The sequence below is a fragment of the Coptis chinensis genome, chromosome 4 (assembly GCF_015680905.1).
Source record: "Coptis chinensis isolate HL-2020 chromosome 4, ASM1568090v1, whole genome shotgun sequence".
Taxonomy (NCBI): Eukaryota; Viridiplantae; Streptophyta; class Magnoliopsida; order Ranunculales; family Ranunculaceae; genus Coptis; species Coptis chinensis.
Window position 1 is genome coordinate 85,736,194 of NC_141459.1, and position 15,265 is coordinate 85,751,458.

At 35.0% G+C, this 15,265-nt stretch overlaps 1 protein-coding gene across 2 annotated transcripts; it reads right to left on the reverse strand.

Moving 5' to 3' along the window:
* Window positions 1-6,412: 6,412 nt before the first annotated feature.
* Window positions 6,413-12,307, reverse strand: LOC147505305 (protein DEHYDRATION-INDUCED 19-like). 2 transcript variants are annotated; one of them, XM_086557892.1, is made up of 5 exons: window positions 12,039-12,307; window positions 11,827-11,936; window positions 9,432-9,509; window positions 8,449-8,732; window positions 6,413-6,819 (listed from the first exon to the last, which is right to left on the reverse strand). In XM_086557892.1, the coding sequence occupies exons 1-5, from the start codon at window positions 12,118-12,120 to the stop codon at window positions 6,711-6,713; spliced, it is 663 nt and encodes a 220-aa protein (XP_086414018.1). In that variant the 5' UTR covers window positions 12,121-12,307; the 3' UTR covers window positions 6,413-6,710. The 2 variants fall into 2 exon arrangements, with proteins under 2 accessions (XP_086414018.1, XP_086414017.1); XM_086557891.1 differs by having other exon boundaries at window positions 11,827-11,966.
* Window positions 12,308-15,265: the final 2,958 nt, after the last annotated feature.

The window sequence follows — 15,265 nt, forward strand, 5'->3', positions numbered from 1 at the left end:
CGGTGTTTCGCGGAGTGAGCGATTACCGATGAACGAATAACGAAAAATTAAAGCGAATAAGAAAAAGGAAATTGGATTTTACTTTCGGGAGCGATTAGGTGCTCGATACCAAATGATGTAGATTAAACTGGCGAAGCTTGGTTTATCAAATCTATTTTGAATTAAGCGAAACAACTAAAACTAAAAAAAATCTTTATTTCTCTCTGAAATATTCTCAATAACACAACTCCCTGAACCCTGATTACAAGCCCATTATTTATACTAATCCTAAAAACTATAAACCAATAGAAACACGACATGTGTCAACAACTAAAATAGAATAATTTAAACTAGTGGGCTCGCGACCCATGGGCTTGACCATACTGATGTCCACATCAGTTTATGTCGCCTCAATGGGTAGTATTTTCAGCTTGGTTTTCAAGAAAAGTTAAAGCTTCGGTTGCACCTTTATCCAAAAAATTATCATTAGTTATGATGTCGAGGGTTACTTTGTGTTCTTGGAGAAAATCTTTGAAGAAACATTGGATAAGAGTAAATTTTTCTAGTTTATGGTGATGACATGAATAGAGTAGGTCAGAGAATTTATCCCATGCTTCGGAAAATGTCTCACTTGGACTCTGTCTGAAGAACTGTATCTTGCTTCTTATCTTTCCTGTTTTCTTCGGCAGAAAGTACTTCTTCATGAAGGAGAACACAACCTTTTCCCATGTATCAAAAGAATCGGGCTTCTTAGAAAGAAGCCAAGCGTGACTCTTACCAGCTAGAGTGAAAGAAAACACTTGTAGCTTCACTTGATCGTTGGTGACGCCCGGATGGTGGAAAGTATTGCATACTTTATGTATCTGACGCAGATATTCATATGGTAACTTGTGTTCAAACCCTTGGAAGATGAGTAGAAGATTGAACACGTTTGGTGGAATGCAAAATCGCTCGTGAGCGGTGTGAGTCGTATACAAGATGGAGGCCCATCTTACAATGGTGTGTAGAAGTTGGAGAGAGGCTCTTCCGCTTGCACTACTTCGTCGCCCATCTTAATAGGACGAGAAATTGGAGATTGTCTAAGATGACGTGCTATCCTATGTGAGTAAGTTTTATTCTCGCTAATACTTGTAGTGCGTGAACGCATTATCATGCACTTTTAGCAAGAAAGCAAAACTATCCTAACATGCGCAAACGATGCAAGGTATACTCAGACAATCGAAATTTGTTTTTGCAAGTTTGGAGTTCTTAAAACTTTGCTTAGTCTATAATTTACTATGTCCTGTTCAAAGAAACAATTGGGCGCGAGACTATGATGGCTCTACTAGACGGCTCATAAGAGTAGGTAGTCACTTCACTATATGTCATGTTCAAAGGAACAATTGGGCGCGAGACTATGATGGCTCTACTAGACAGCTCATAAGAGTAGGTAGTCACTTCACTAAGTGGTGTGCTACCAAGAATCTCACTCACGATAAATCGGGGGAGGGAGTGAGGAAGGTAGTTGGTCCTAGGAATCTAGTAGCGATTACTCTAAATCTTTATGGCTATATTTTTGTCCTTTTCTAGAGGAACGTGACTACTTTGGGCTCTAGTTGATTGATTTTAATTTATTTTTTTAGTCTAGGGCTTCAAGAATCAAGCATCGTCTGATTTATCTACATTGGGGAATGACTTCCCAATGGTTGTTATGTGGCTCGGGTTCAGCCTTATGCATGAATGTAAATTGCAGTGTGGAAATTAAATTTCAAATAATCATGTAAGCATGCTTGAACACCCAAGATATCCTCTTACATGAGTTTTGAGGAGGTTTAGAATTTACCTCTCAAGCCATGCTTACATGCTGCTTAAGGAAAAGGCGGCGTTAGTTGGCGGGTGATCTAAGAATCAGGCCCAACCGTTTAAGTGTTCTCCTGTTTTAGGTTACAAAAAAGGTCCACTTAAAAAGCCCACAATCCGGGTTTTTGATAATTAAACAACTTTGCCTTCAAGGGCCCAAAATATAAAAGTAAACTAACACTAATACTAATCTAATAGATCAACTAAATTAGGTAGATTACCTAGATTAACTATAGCTAAACATAATTAGAGTGTTGATTACCATGTTGATTCAAAATGCGCGAGCGTATGATTCACAACTCGCCTCGCACACTTGAATTTCCCAAGGCAATGAAAACTCTAACCCTTGGTAAGTTGTCACTTCAACCAAGTGTTCCACTCACATCAATCCAAATAACTAATCAAAAACTCTTTTTTTTTTTGTCTCTATCTATTACAATAAAGTCCACTAATTTATACTACTCTATTACAAAATCTGAGTTTCACAGTACAACCACACACTGAAAACGACTGAACTGTGAAAAAACCAACCACCGGTGTGTGGAGGTGGTTAGGCGGTCAGCCCTTCCGGCTGGGGATGGTAAGCCCACGCGGTCACTTGTGGTCGATCAAACAAAGTTGCTCTGTCATTCATTTTGCGGCTTGACTCTTCTCCAAACATGTAGATCTCGAACCTTGATTTGCAAGAAAGTAGATCATTAATGAAAAATAACAAAATAAATCAACGAAAATTAGGAAAATAAGAAATGAAAAGGTGAGAGTGATGCTTCCTTCCTTAGATGCTCAGCCAAGCATCCTTGCTCTTTCAATCCATGACGGCGGCACCATTTGAAGTTGTAGTAGTGGTGGATTCAAAGTGTTTTGAAGTGTGGTTCACCATAAATTGTTTGGAGCTTGAATGATTAGGAGTTTTAGAAGAAAGGAATGTAGATTTCTTTAGTTTAGAACTTGTATTGGTTAACTCTATTGTATTGAATAAGCTTGAAAAGACTAAGTTGTTTAAATTGTAGGAAAACAAACTTGAAAGAAAGGAAATGATTGATTAAAAGAAAGAATAACAAAGAAAGAAATGATTGATTGGATGAAAAACAAAAAGTAAACAACTTGATTAAAAATGAAGAACAAAAAGTAAATGACTTGAATGAAAATGACTAGAAAATAAATCCTACATGACACTAGAATAAGTCTAGGTGCATTCTCTCTCTCTAACTTTTGGTTTTTATACTCTTACTTTTACAAAAAACTGATTTCTTCCCTCCCATTACATTTGAGACACCTCACCATTTGCTTTATGTTTTTCCTTTTTCCTTTTCCTTTTTGATTTCTTCTTGATCAAAATAGATTTAGAGAAAGTCTTCTTTTGTGTCAAGGACATTTATCTATGGTCTTTTGAATTAAGGACTTGACTTTCAGCTCTCTGATTTGGAGTTCTTGACCTTTGACATTTGACTTTGACGTTGACATTGATTTTTTCATAGCATCTTCGAGTATTCATAATAAGCATAAATAAAGCTTCTTTTAATGATAAGATGCAACTTTTATGATAAGTGGCACGAATTGTTACATGTCGAAAAATCTGATAAAAGCTATGAGTTGTCTTTTTCATTATCACGTAGAAGGGTTGTAATCTGATAATGTAAGAGTAATAAAATCTTGGCGTTTAGGCCGATCACTAAACTTGAAAACTCCCATTATTGTACCTACACTCCTGAAATGATTCAGTTTCGATTGTAGTGAGGACTGAGGAGACCCAAATCAAAATAAATCATCGCTTATAAAAAAATTAACACCCAAAAATCAATATTCAACATGTCGTAGTTAGATAGGACCAATACCTATATCTTTTCATAATTTAACAATTTGATTCCATAGTTGGTCGTTGATACAACAAAGAAACTCTTATGGTTCAACACCGATTTCTCATAATCTAATAAGTTGTTTTTTACTCAACTCGATCGACCTAAACTCAAACTTGTTTTAAGATGGTTTACTAGCCAAAATTCACCTCCTATTTATAGCTTGAATAGGTGGATTTCAATAGCTTAAATCAATGGCGAAGGCAGCACATAGAATCCTCCCGTATACAAATATCATAGTACTAATACTTTACAAATATCTCACATGAAGACATACTTAAAGGAATATCCAAGGTCTTATGTGGCTACTCTCCTACACAGTTTACCTACTTATGAATTCTATTAAGTATCCATGACCATAGTACAAAATATTTCGATATATCGCGATATTTAGAGATATCTATCCAGATTTCAGAGAAAGATATATAAATATCACGATATGATTAGAGATATATATGACTGTAAATATCGGTGATATTTCGACGGTATTTGTGATATTTATGATATTTGGAGATATTTAGAGATATTTTGTGTATATAACAATTTTATTTAATATTTACAATTATATTTGAAATAAATATAAATAATGTATCATGATATATCAAGAAATATCCACAATATCTACGATATTTGTCGATATTTTGGATATATCTACAATATTTGCATGTGAAACAATGTCAAATATCTCCAAAGAGAAGGATATATTCACGATACATATCCAAAAATTGAATATCGATAAATACCCATATCCTGATATTTTGTACTATGTCCATGACTGCTAAGTTAACAATACTCTTCATTTGAGGACTTTATAACTATTTACCAAGTTCATTTTTGTGGGGATTACCGCCGCACATGTGTTGATTGGAGAGGTCAACGAGCAGATTAAACGAATGTGCAGTTGGTAATCGGTCTTGGCCGTGGCGTTAAATCCTTGATCCCTATCAATTTTTGAATCTTTTTTAACAAAAATATTTCTAACACTCCGTAATAACGTAACTTCTGAGATATGAGGACTGGGGTCCTCTATCGGCAATAGACCGGCCAGTGCCCAATTATATTCTCACTAGTTTTGAGCACGTGGCTACGCCACGCGTCTATACACAATTCGTTTGTTTTGCCAAATTTTTTAACAAAAATCTTAAGACGTTTTTGCCCCTAAAGTATACCAATTATTAGTATGATATCTAAATATTTATTTTGTAATTTAAGATGCCAAATAAGGACAGAATAGTCTAAAGAGATTATCTTGATTGAGACAACTCAATCAAAAAGTTGGCCCACGCCAATTATCAAGTCAGCTTTCATATTTACCTTTTAGCCTTTACAAGCTCTTCAATATTACAATAATATTTCGCTGACTCTATTGTAATTTTAGATGGATGCTGGGGACAAAAATGTCCGAAAAAATATAAATGAAATTGTCTTTTGTGCGCACGGATTTTCCACAGCTCTCCAGCTCACTCTCCTACGCCTCATTACAACGTAGAATAGATATGTATCTTTTTTTTTTTTTTTTTTTATAGATATGAGAATATAATTGCAGATGAGAATACTATAAAAAAAAAAAAGAAAGATACATATCTAAAATTCTTTAAAGAACGAGGCTGTTATCTACAGTCCCACAACAGTATTTTAATATTTTTTTAGATAACTCTTGGTCTCTTCAACCATTTTATTTGGACGGAACTGCCCATATTCATTTGATTAAATTACAAAATATCCTATCAAAATATTAAAGTAAATTTGTAATAATAATAAAGATAATTATGTCATTTAGACTCAACTACTAAACATCATGTGCAGAGCACATGCATCATGCTAGTATTCTCATATGTATCTTTCTTTCTTTTTTTTTATAGTATTCTCATCTGCAATTATATTCTCATATGTATCTTTCTTTCTTTTTTTTTATAGTATTCTCATCTGCAATTATCATATGTATCTTTCTTTCTTTTTTTTTATAGTATTCTCATCTGTATCCGTTTAAGCTGACTTAGCAAAATAAAATACGACTCCACGATAAACTCAGCCAATTAATACATGCGGATTAGCTTCGTAAAATTCTATACTTTAATCAAATTTATTTTAATTAATTAAATATTTTAATTATTTATTAATTGATTGGATTCTTAATTGGTTCTATTATTGTTGGTATTTTAAAATTAAATATATTTAATAAATATTTGTAAAGAAATATAGTTATATAAAAAATCGCCCATTAATGCCACACCTACTAGCTCTTCAAATGTAGCAACTGAGTAGTAATTTAACTACACAGGTTTAGACACAAAACAAAAGTAACTAACGGATAAAGGTAATGGCTTTGCTTACCTCCGAAACCCCAAAAGAATAAAAAATCTTAGGCAATTGTCCCTCGGTATTCCTTCTTTTAAACTTCTACTTGGTTTTTTGTTTTTTCGCGATCCCTATTTATTTCAGAAATTGGGAGTGAAAAGGAATAAAAGAACTTCGGTTGATTGTCTCTTTGGAAATAAATCCTAAATAAAATTCAGACAGGCTGAGACAGCCCTTCTTTACGTTTTTTTACAATAAAACAAAAACATATAACAAAAACAACATTAAGAGTTTAAGACCACATCATACATCAAACATTGCGAAATAGTAAAATCAAGGAAATCAATCACATGGCCTACAAGGTTACAAGCCTACAAGTAAAGAAATCGGGAAAAAGAATTGTCCAACAAGCCTTCAGGTAAAGAAATCTGGAAAAAGAATTGTCGAATGCATAAAATAGATTATTAGGAAGACAGAAACATTAAGATGGTCAATCCCAGAATAGCGGTATACCATCCAGTTCTTTCAAAATAAATACATATCTCTCTAATCAAGAGACAGCAGAAACGGATAGAATACCTCCAGCCACTCAATCTTACTGCCTCAATAAACGTCCTTACTAGGGCAATTGGGCTGTCCAAATGTATTGCACCTAACACTAAGGACCCCATTAATGCCTCTAATCAGGATAACAGAGTAGATCATTTACCAGATATTTGTGATGAACTCCTGATTATACTAGTCGCTAAATAGAGTGGAGACAATCAGGTCTTGCACAAAGCCAGCTCTCACGGTAGCTTGCCTCATCTTCTGTTCCCGCTCTTCATAACTCAAAGAAGGGTCAAAACTGCAAGGAGAAAAAAGAAAGAGGACGGTTAGAAAGTAGACTGAGACATTTTCAGTCTAGTGTGAAACTGGAGATGACAAATGAGTTAAGCACCAGGTCTTGGTAGTTACGATAATCAGATTAAATGAGGTTTCCATGAGCTATGACCAAAATCAGTCACGGAGCTAAGCACAACCAGTGTACCACTCCATTACGATTAATAAGATCAAGACCACTTGGTTTTGAAGAGATGGTGTTAGGTAGACGTTTTTATGAGAACAAATGAACAAATTGTAAAACACCACAAATATTCAGTCCAAAAATTGGCAGAAAAACAAATTGCCGCTCTGTTAGTTAAGCACTTTCCAGAAAAATAGTGAATAGTTCGAGCCTTCAATGTATTCAAAAAGCATTTGATGCAACATAATTGCAGAAGCAAGGTTCCAAAAGGGTAAAAACACTGGCACCCACAAAGTCAACATTTCGAGACATCCATAATACCGACTCCACAAAACATATAACTTGAAGAAACTCTGGCAAAGTAACATTTCTGTGACATTATAAAAACATAAGGTAGTTATAGAAGTAATTTGGCTTGTAGAATCATGTCAACATGTAAATAATAGCCGAAGAGTGAATGCTCGAATAAACTTAGATATCTTGGAGATGTGTAAAAATATGTCTGCCACAGTAACATAACAAGGTGTAAAAATTAGGAACAGTTTTGCCGAGTTATACAAGCAAAGTTAACTTTAACAATGTTTAGCATTCTAAGTTCGTGTAACAGTATAGAAACGTAAAAGTAATTATACAAGAAAGCACAGTAAAAGAATCATGTCAGCAATAGTAAATAATAGTTCAAGACTGACTTGCTTGAACAAATTGTGGTATGTTGCTAGGGAAGTGTAAAAAAGTGTCTACTAGATTTCTGTAACAGGGTCATTCTGGAATAATTTGAAAGGATTAGATGTCTTTGTATTATTGTGTGTAGGAAGATAATTTAAAATTTGAAGTTAGCAGCTTAGCAGCTTAGCACATTATGGAAGGAAAAATCAAGTTGACTGAACACAATTTTTTTAGAGCGTAAATGCGTAATATACTCCAGTAGAAAAATATGTGTTAATTCCCACCATCAAGTAAGATGACAACCAAATGCATATTAATCATCCCAGAAGGTGTAATCTTCAGCTATTTTGATCTATAAACTGTATGGGAGAATGAAACCTTCCATCCTCTGAGTAACTACTATAAGAAACTAGTGGATGCTCTGGCCTCTGGCCCAGCCCATTATCACATTATCTAGTTAGGCCTGTGTGCCTTTCTTGTCTATTAGACCTTTGAGCAGTCTTTGTTGAATGTTGACCATTGGATGAAATCCTATGGGTAGTCTCTTCTTAACAAAACAGCACACAACCCAAAGAATGTTTGAAGCTCCATGTAAGAAGAAGAACATAAACATTGGAGCAGCGTTATCAATGGGCAGTGTTCCCCACACCGCTGCTCCATGTTATATAGATGGCTGAGAAGTGTTTTATACTTTTATATAACAACTTACAATCTCTAATTTGTATTTTCTTGAGAAATAACACTAAAATCACAACAGGAGTAAGATAGACATTAAAGGGAAACCTTGAAAGCAAAGACTAGTACCTTGTTTTCCATATTGGTTTCGAGATTACATTCTTTGCAGAAGTATCTTCAGCACTCAAGACCGCAGATTTTGAAATGTCCTCCACTTCAGATGAAGGAAAGTTCAAAACAAGTGATGAAAGGAAGGAATCAGTGGCTGCATTAGTTGCATTTGCACTACTTGAACGATATCCACTTCCTCCTAAAAGCGCATGTAGATGAGCCTCACGGAGATCCCGTCCCAGAAGGGACAATGCCTGACTATTAGGAAGAGCAACTCTACGTAATCTTCTACGCCTCTGCACGTAATACTTGGTCAAGGCAAACATTACCGGAATATTCCACTCGCTAAAGCTAAGACAATATGCATTCAGGAACCACATCAATCACTAACAAAGCAGATTTTATGTTAATTTATTTCCACACAGCAAAACTAAACTGACTCTTCGTGTAGCAGAATGTTTGAAAAAAAACAGAAGTCCTCAATTTGAGGTGGTGGGTTAAGGTATTGGCTTGTGCCTCGAGTCCCTTGACTATATAAAACTTATGCCACACATACTTCGGGCGTGTGATTCAAGAAGTATGACTCAAGACCACGGGAGGCATTCTCCTCATCTTTTTATAATGAAATGGAAACCAGAAAATAGAAAATTAGGTTTATTTATTATTCTTTATATAATCACTATCCTTTTTTTGTCCAACATTTATACCTATCTGGTCTTTTTCAAACCAAAGACACATCTACAGAGTTTTACTTGATCGCTTAAACCTTCTCATTCATCTCGCCAGTTAATTGTTTTTTCCAACCATACTTTTCAAAAAACAAAAAGAAGGGATGAATAAACACGTCTTCTTCATTTCTTTTCAATTTTTTTCAGGAATTCTCACAGTTCTTACTTCTTTAGAAAACCGTCTTAGGTACTAAAAATAATTTTTACACACTGGTGTGGAAAAATGGAAGTTCAAAAGTCATGTATGGCATAAATAATCTACAAAAAGGATATCTTGAATAAGTGTCCATGTTGCAGCGTTATATGATTTAGCATGTCTCTCGTAACTTTTACAGAGCAAATGGGGCATACCTGCAAGTAAAAGGAAAAGTAATGAGGGCAAAAAATAACTGATTACATTAAATCCAATTGTAGAGGGGGGGAGACAACTAGCAAAATGATCGCACATGTTCTTTGATCATTAACTTTGAGGGATGCATAAATGTGGGACCGGGGGGATTAAGCGTAGTGGGTGTCTGGGCCTCTGACCATATTGAGCAGTCAACTAACTCATAGCATATGCTTATTTGTTTCTAAGCCCACTAACCCCTAGTAGTGAAAATTTAACGCCATTCAAATTGACTCCAATAGTCCGTGTAATTGGGTTGGGCTTCACTAAATTTACTTAGATGATTGTGATGCCTTTGTATTCGGCCCTACACAAGTCATTTGTTTCAGCACATAGTGGGTTCCTTATCTCTCTCTCTCAGCCAATATTGTTAACCAACTTTAATATATTGGTGAAGTGGTATGGGTAATATTGGAACTATATAAAAATAGCAATGGGAAAAATGCCTCCATGACCCTTCTAAGAGTAGAGATAACTACCACCACCGAGCTCAGAAAAAAGCCACAGCCATAATTACAAACCAAAGAGCGGAACCACAAGTAAGAGTTATTTTACTTCGGTTTCTTCTGATTTTGAGTACCCCCTCTTTCTGTATCTAGAACATGAACAGTTTTTGGCATTATATATTTACTATACCAGAAACCTAACACTCCCTACTTTCAGAAAACACGCTGTCAAGGTATAGATTTCTAGATAGGGCATTGACAAAAACATGAGTGCAGTAGTTCCATTTGCACAAATACGCAATGTGGTGAATGCCTTCAGCTTTGTTCCTATTCTTCTCTAATTAATAGTCAACAACTTTACAGTAGACGAATATATGAAGTAAAGTGACCTCTCTCCATTCTCATTTACCATTACACACAAACCATGTAAACTTCTTTTCTTGATTCTTCGATCTCTCAATATGTCTTCTGAGACAAAGTTTCTCATTGTTTCAGGCACTATAGGTTTTATACAATAACCTCGCTAGATTGCTAGAAGTCATGAAAGTCTGAAATAGGGATATCAACCACTTGCTTGTTCCTTGGTTCTATTAGTTGTGACTTATGACCTTATATCCTGTTTTGGAGTCGTCTTCGCGGGAGGTATGGGGGGAGAGAGAAATTCAGCTTGGGGATATAGTACTAGGAAAAAGGATCGCTAGTTTCCATATCTGGAACAGAAATATGCTTTTAAAGGGATTCTTATCCCCTCCCCCCCAACAATACTTATTGTCTCCTACTTTCATCATCGTATCCAGTGTCCATTAAGTTGCAAAAGGTGTTCTACCTTTTTCATGGTAGTCACAAAGACTACAACGAATTTCTGTCTTCTGACCCTAAGTAAGTTCCACCAAGGATTTTTTTTTTTTTTTTTTTTTTTTATTCTTATGCTGTTATACATGCATGTCATATGGAAGCTGAGAATGATGTGAGAATTGAGATGATATAAATAACCTCAGAACTGAAAATTTGACATTGACCCCATAACCAGGCAAGGAATGTATTACACCGCAATTAAACCAATATCTAGCAAGTCATATAAATCACCAACAAGAAAATGATTGAGGAGTGAGCACATTGCAAAAAACTGATAACTCGAGATACTAGAGATCAGAACACACTGATAACATAAACAACAGCCACAGAAACATATGTATTATACGCACTTGAGGAAAGATGATATCTTATGATAAGAACCACAGTCACATTTAATATGGGTCTCCCATTCGCATCAATACACCTGAACGATGGAATATCCCTGTGACATGAGAGTACCTCATTTGCACACCATATGTGATTGATTGAACATGTTGACCTGGGTTCACTCTACAATTTTCCAATTAAATTTCAAGTGTTGGCCAATCCTCAAGTGGGAAGCTCTGCATCTTTTCTTCTTGGTTGTTTATTGGCCAAACACGTGACGCACATCTGATCCATACAGCTAAATAACATCTCTTTTTTCCATAATCTATTTTGAAAACACTGCACACTTTGTCATTTATCGAATCAAAAGAAGTAGGGAACACACCTATATTCACAATTTTCAACACTGGATATTCATATTGTGTTTGTGAATACTACAATCATCTTGAAACCGAGCCGATCCTTTACCAAATAACAATATCAATCCGTACATATTGCTTGCAGTCAAATAAACACACACCTCATCAAACCAAATTAACAAACAAAAGATCTAAACTTTACATTAAAAAAAAAAAAAAAAACACCAATAACCAAATCATTTCAATCCAAGCATCACACAATCAATAAAATAATATTCCAAAAAAGAACTTACAGTGACTTTCGACTCGAATGGATGCTCATCTTCTAAATGAGCACATAGAGATGCAATATCATAATCTTCAAAACAATATGGGCAAGCAAAATCCGGACGAACTTCTTCATCTACCTCGAAATCATCGATACTTAATCGATCTAATTCATAAAATCAAAACATGAAATTAACAGCTGAAATCAATCGTTTCAACATCAAATCAAATAAAGTACCTAATTGTGAGGTATGGTGATGCTGTAAATTGTATTGGCGTTTAGCTGCAGCAAGACGAGATGTCCAAAGATCAGAATCCATTAATTAAATTAAACAAGATTGATTGAAGAAAAAAAAAAAAAAAAAAAATCTCTTCTCTGTTCTTATCTTTATTTATTTTTTCGTTTGACTTTTTCTTAGATTTTATTTTTGTTTATTTTATTAATTATTAATATGGAACAGAGAGAGAGAGAGAGGAGAGCGGTTATTTAGGTGAGTGTTGTGTGTGGGGGGCAAAATGTTTGATGGTTATTATATAGAGGTCACACAGTAGACAGAGAGAAAATTGAGGAGGGGTCAGATTATACAGTGTACTTCATCATCATCATAATCATTGTATAATAAGACAACAAGCGTATGTACGAATGTATGATTCAACTGTTGTACTGACGTGTATTCAACTAGGCGTGGAAATTCAAAACACCGTTCACAGGGATTATAATGTTAGCTTCTCCTTGATCTTATCCGCAAACTTGTAATACAAGTATGTCAACCGTATTAGCACAATCCGTATATATATATATATATGTGATTAGCCAGAAGAACACCTCTTCAAGAACCTCATACGGGTTGTGAAGCTGCTTAATTAGTGTGACGGTGAAGCACTCAGGGTTGGTGGTGCTACAAGAGCAACACATAATTACACCATATTGACAATTAATAGGTCTAGATAATGTATCGGGAATATGAGGAATTAATTTTAAACCATTTAGATTAAATCTGGGTCATCATCTCTAATGTTAATTTACTTACAATTAATTCTCCCTAGATTTTAGCAAAATGTTTCGTTATATCGTAACAAAAATTTGAAGAGATTGAGAAATGTTGGATGTGTTACACTGAGATATAATGTTCTAAACTCCTTTTTCATACCTCGAAGTTGAAGTTTATTTCTGCGTGCACCACTTTGAAGCATAAGCCGCATGTTGTTGTACTAGTTTTACACAATTCTCTCACAAATCAATCTATCACAAGAGCTAATTTTGGCGAATTCTTTCAAATATGAATCAAGATTTAGATGTGAAGCATTCTAATTTATGTTATTATCGTTGTTAAATGTTTCCTATTATTTGTTGTTAACATCCTAAATTCTAAATTCTAGTGAGTAATTTATTCATGTTATTGGTAAGAATGAGTTACAATGTTGCCGCCATCATTTAGTGCAAGTAGTCACTAATTCTTAAAAAATAAAAATTAAAAAAATCTTTTGTTGTGCGTTTGATTTCTAAATCGTTTGTATGATTTATTTTAAATATCAAATAAAATAATAACTTGTTTAAAAAAAAACATAGATTTTCAATACTTAGGTATCAAGTTGTTTTTCCACATTTGTTTTCCAAACAACCTAGCAAAGGCATTAGCAATGAACTTTCAATCATTCCAATTAAACTAGCCATTTGGCCCGGCCTATGGCCGGACTTGCTATATAATTAGCTAATGACTCAAAAGCCTAAAGTCTACTTGAATAGATAATATATGTATATTGATAGCTAATGATTCATTGCATATTTTGTTTGAAGAGTTGATGTTTTTCTATTTTTTTTTAAAGAGATTGCAAGCTCTCAAATTTTGATGCGTGTAATGCATTATACTTTTTATTGATGCATAGATAACATTATTGTCGAGTTTTACCTCACGAATTACTATAACACGAAGAGTAGTGATAGGTTGTGGTTTCCTAGGAACATCATAGAATACCACTCGGCCATTATTAGTTCCAGTAGCGAGTATCCAACCATCATCTCTAAATACCAAAGAAGAAAAAGGTGCCTCGTAAGGTATACAAAATGTGGGCCTTCTACTTCCTAAATCAAAAGTGTATAACTTTTTATCCAGACCAACCGTAGCAATAATCTCCAATATGGCCACTGCCTCACCCAACTAATGCTCTAGTGTGATTCAACTACAAATCACGTCGAACATAATCAATTTGATATTGGATAAATGAAAGGACTTGCTTGAAGAAGATGACTTAGTCATTGTTCTTGACTCAAAGGATCGTCCACGCTGCATCATATAATTTATTTCACAGAGCCTTCAAATGCTACCTTTGGAGGATTCAAAGCGAGACCTCTTGGTATATCCATCTTGGCCTAGCAAAGCACTTCATTATAGTCATCGATTTGATTATGTTTTGGCTTATGGTAGGCTCAATGCATTGTAGGAATCCAAATTTACTTGTTTTCATGAAGGAATTGCTATTGCTATCTATGAACGACTCATTGGTATCCTAATTCCTCTCTTCTTACACTCGCTTGACCTCAAGGTTTTAGTGTTTTAGCATCTCACCCTTCCCGTCATACTCGGGATTCACATTTGCGAGGTGGATCGTTGTCCCTGCTACTTTTATCGGTCGCGGCCTCCTTGTTCTTGCATTGAGGAAGTATGTCTCTTTAACAATTTTGCATTACGTTTTACTTAATTACGTTGAGTGCATCCTGTGCTTTCTTATGCTATTTATTCATTTTGACTGTGAAACGTGGAGGCAATCTTTATCTCCTTCTCACTACATTTTGTTTCTTTGGTTATATTGATTCATTATTATACATTGTATCCATATGCATTTATCTATCTGAGGCGATTCCTATAAAAAAATCTATCTTATAGATAACTGTATATATTTGTTAAGTTTATTTACTTCTTGCTTGGTAACTCCTTTGAGTAAACCTAGGTCAACAATGCATGCATATTTGCACGGGTAGCGTGTTTGGGTTTGGTTATATATGAACCAAAACTTTAGAGGGCACAATTTATCTTTGGGGAATTATTTTGAGGGGCTTTGTCTACTTTCTTATTGCGAATGAAATACGTAACTATGATGCAAAACTTAAATAAACTTTTTGTTGTTCTTTGCTAACAAAGCCGCAAAGGTTTGATGAAGTTACGCTCACCGGTGGTCATGGCTTTGAAGTGAGACTATATACCAAGACTCTATATGCATTCATTTAAAGTTTTGGCTAGACTCACCGGGGGTGTGCCTAGAGGCCTCTAGTCTTGAGGCACAATAGTTAAACCTTGAGAATAGGCAATGGGCCTAGGGCGGTGATCTAGAGCGTTGGTGTTGTTATCTAGAGTCTTTGGTGTTACGCCTATCATACAAAAAGAAAGTGTTCTTGATTGCACCACGGACACAAACTTAAGTGGGAAACAATGACCGGTCATCAACTACAAAGCGCCATTTAGTGGT

Coding starts and splice junctions, on each gene's coding strand:
- LOC147505305 (XM_086557891.1), bottom strand. CDS start 12,120: ATGGATTCTGATCTTTGGACATCTCGTCTTGCTGCAGCTAAACGCCAA. Junction 9,510..11,826: donor CATTCGAGTCGAAAGTCACT/GTAAGTTCTTTT, acceptor TTTTACTTGCAG/GTATGCCCCATTTGCTCTGT. Junction 8,733..9,431: donor AACATGGACACTTATTCAAG/ATATCCTTTTTG, acceptor ACCAAGTATTAC/GTGCAGAGGCGTAGAAGATT.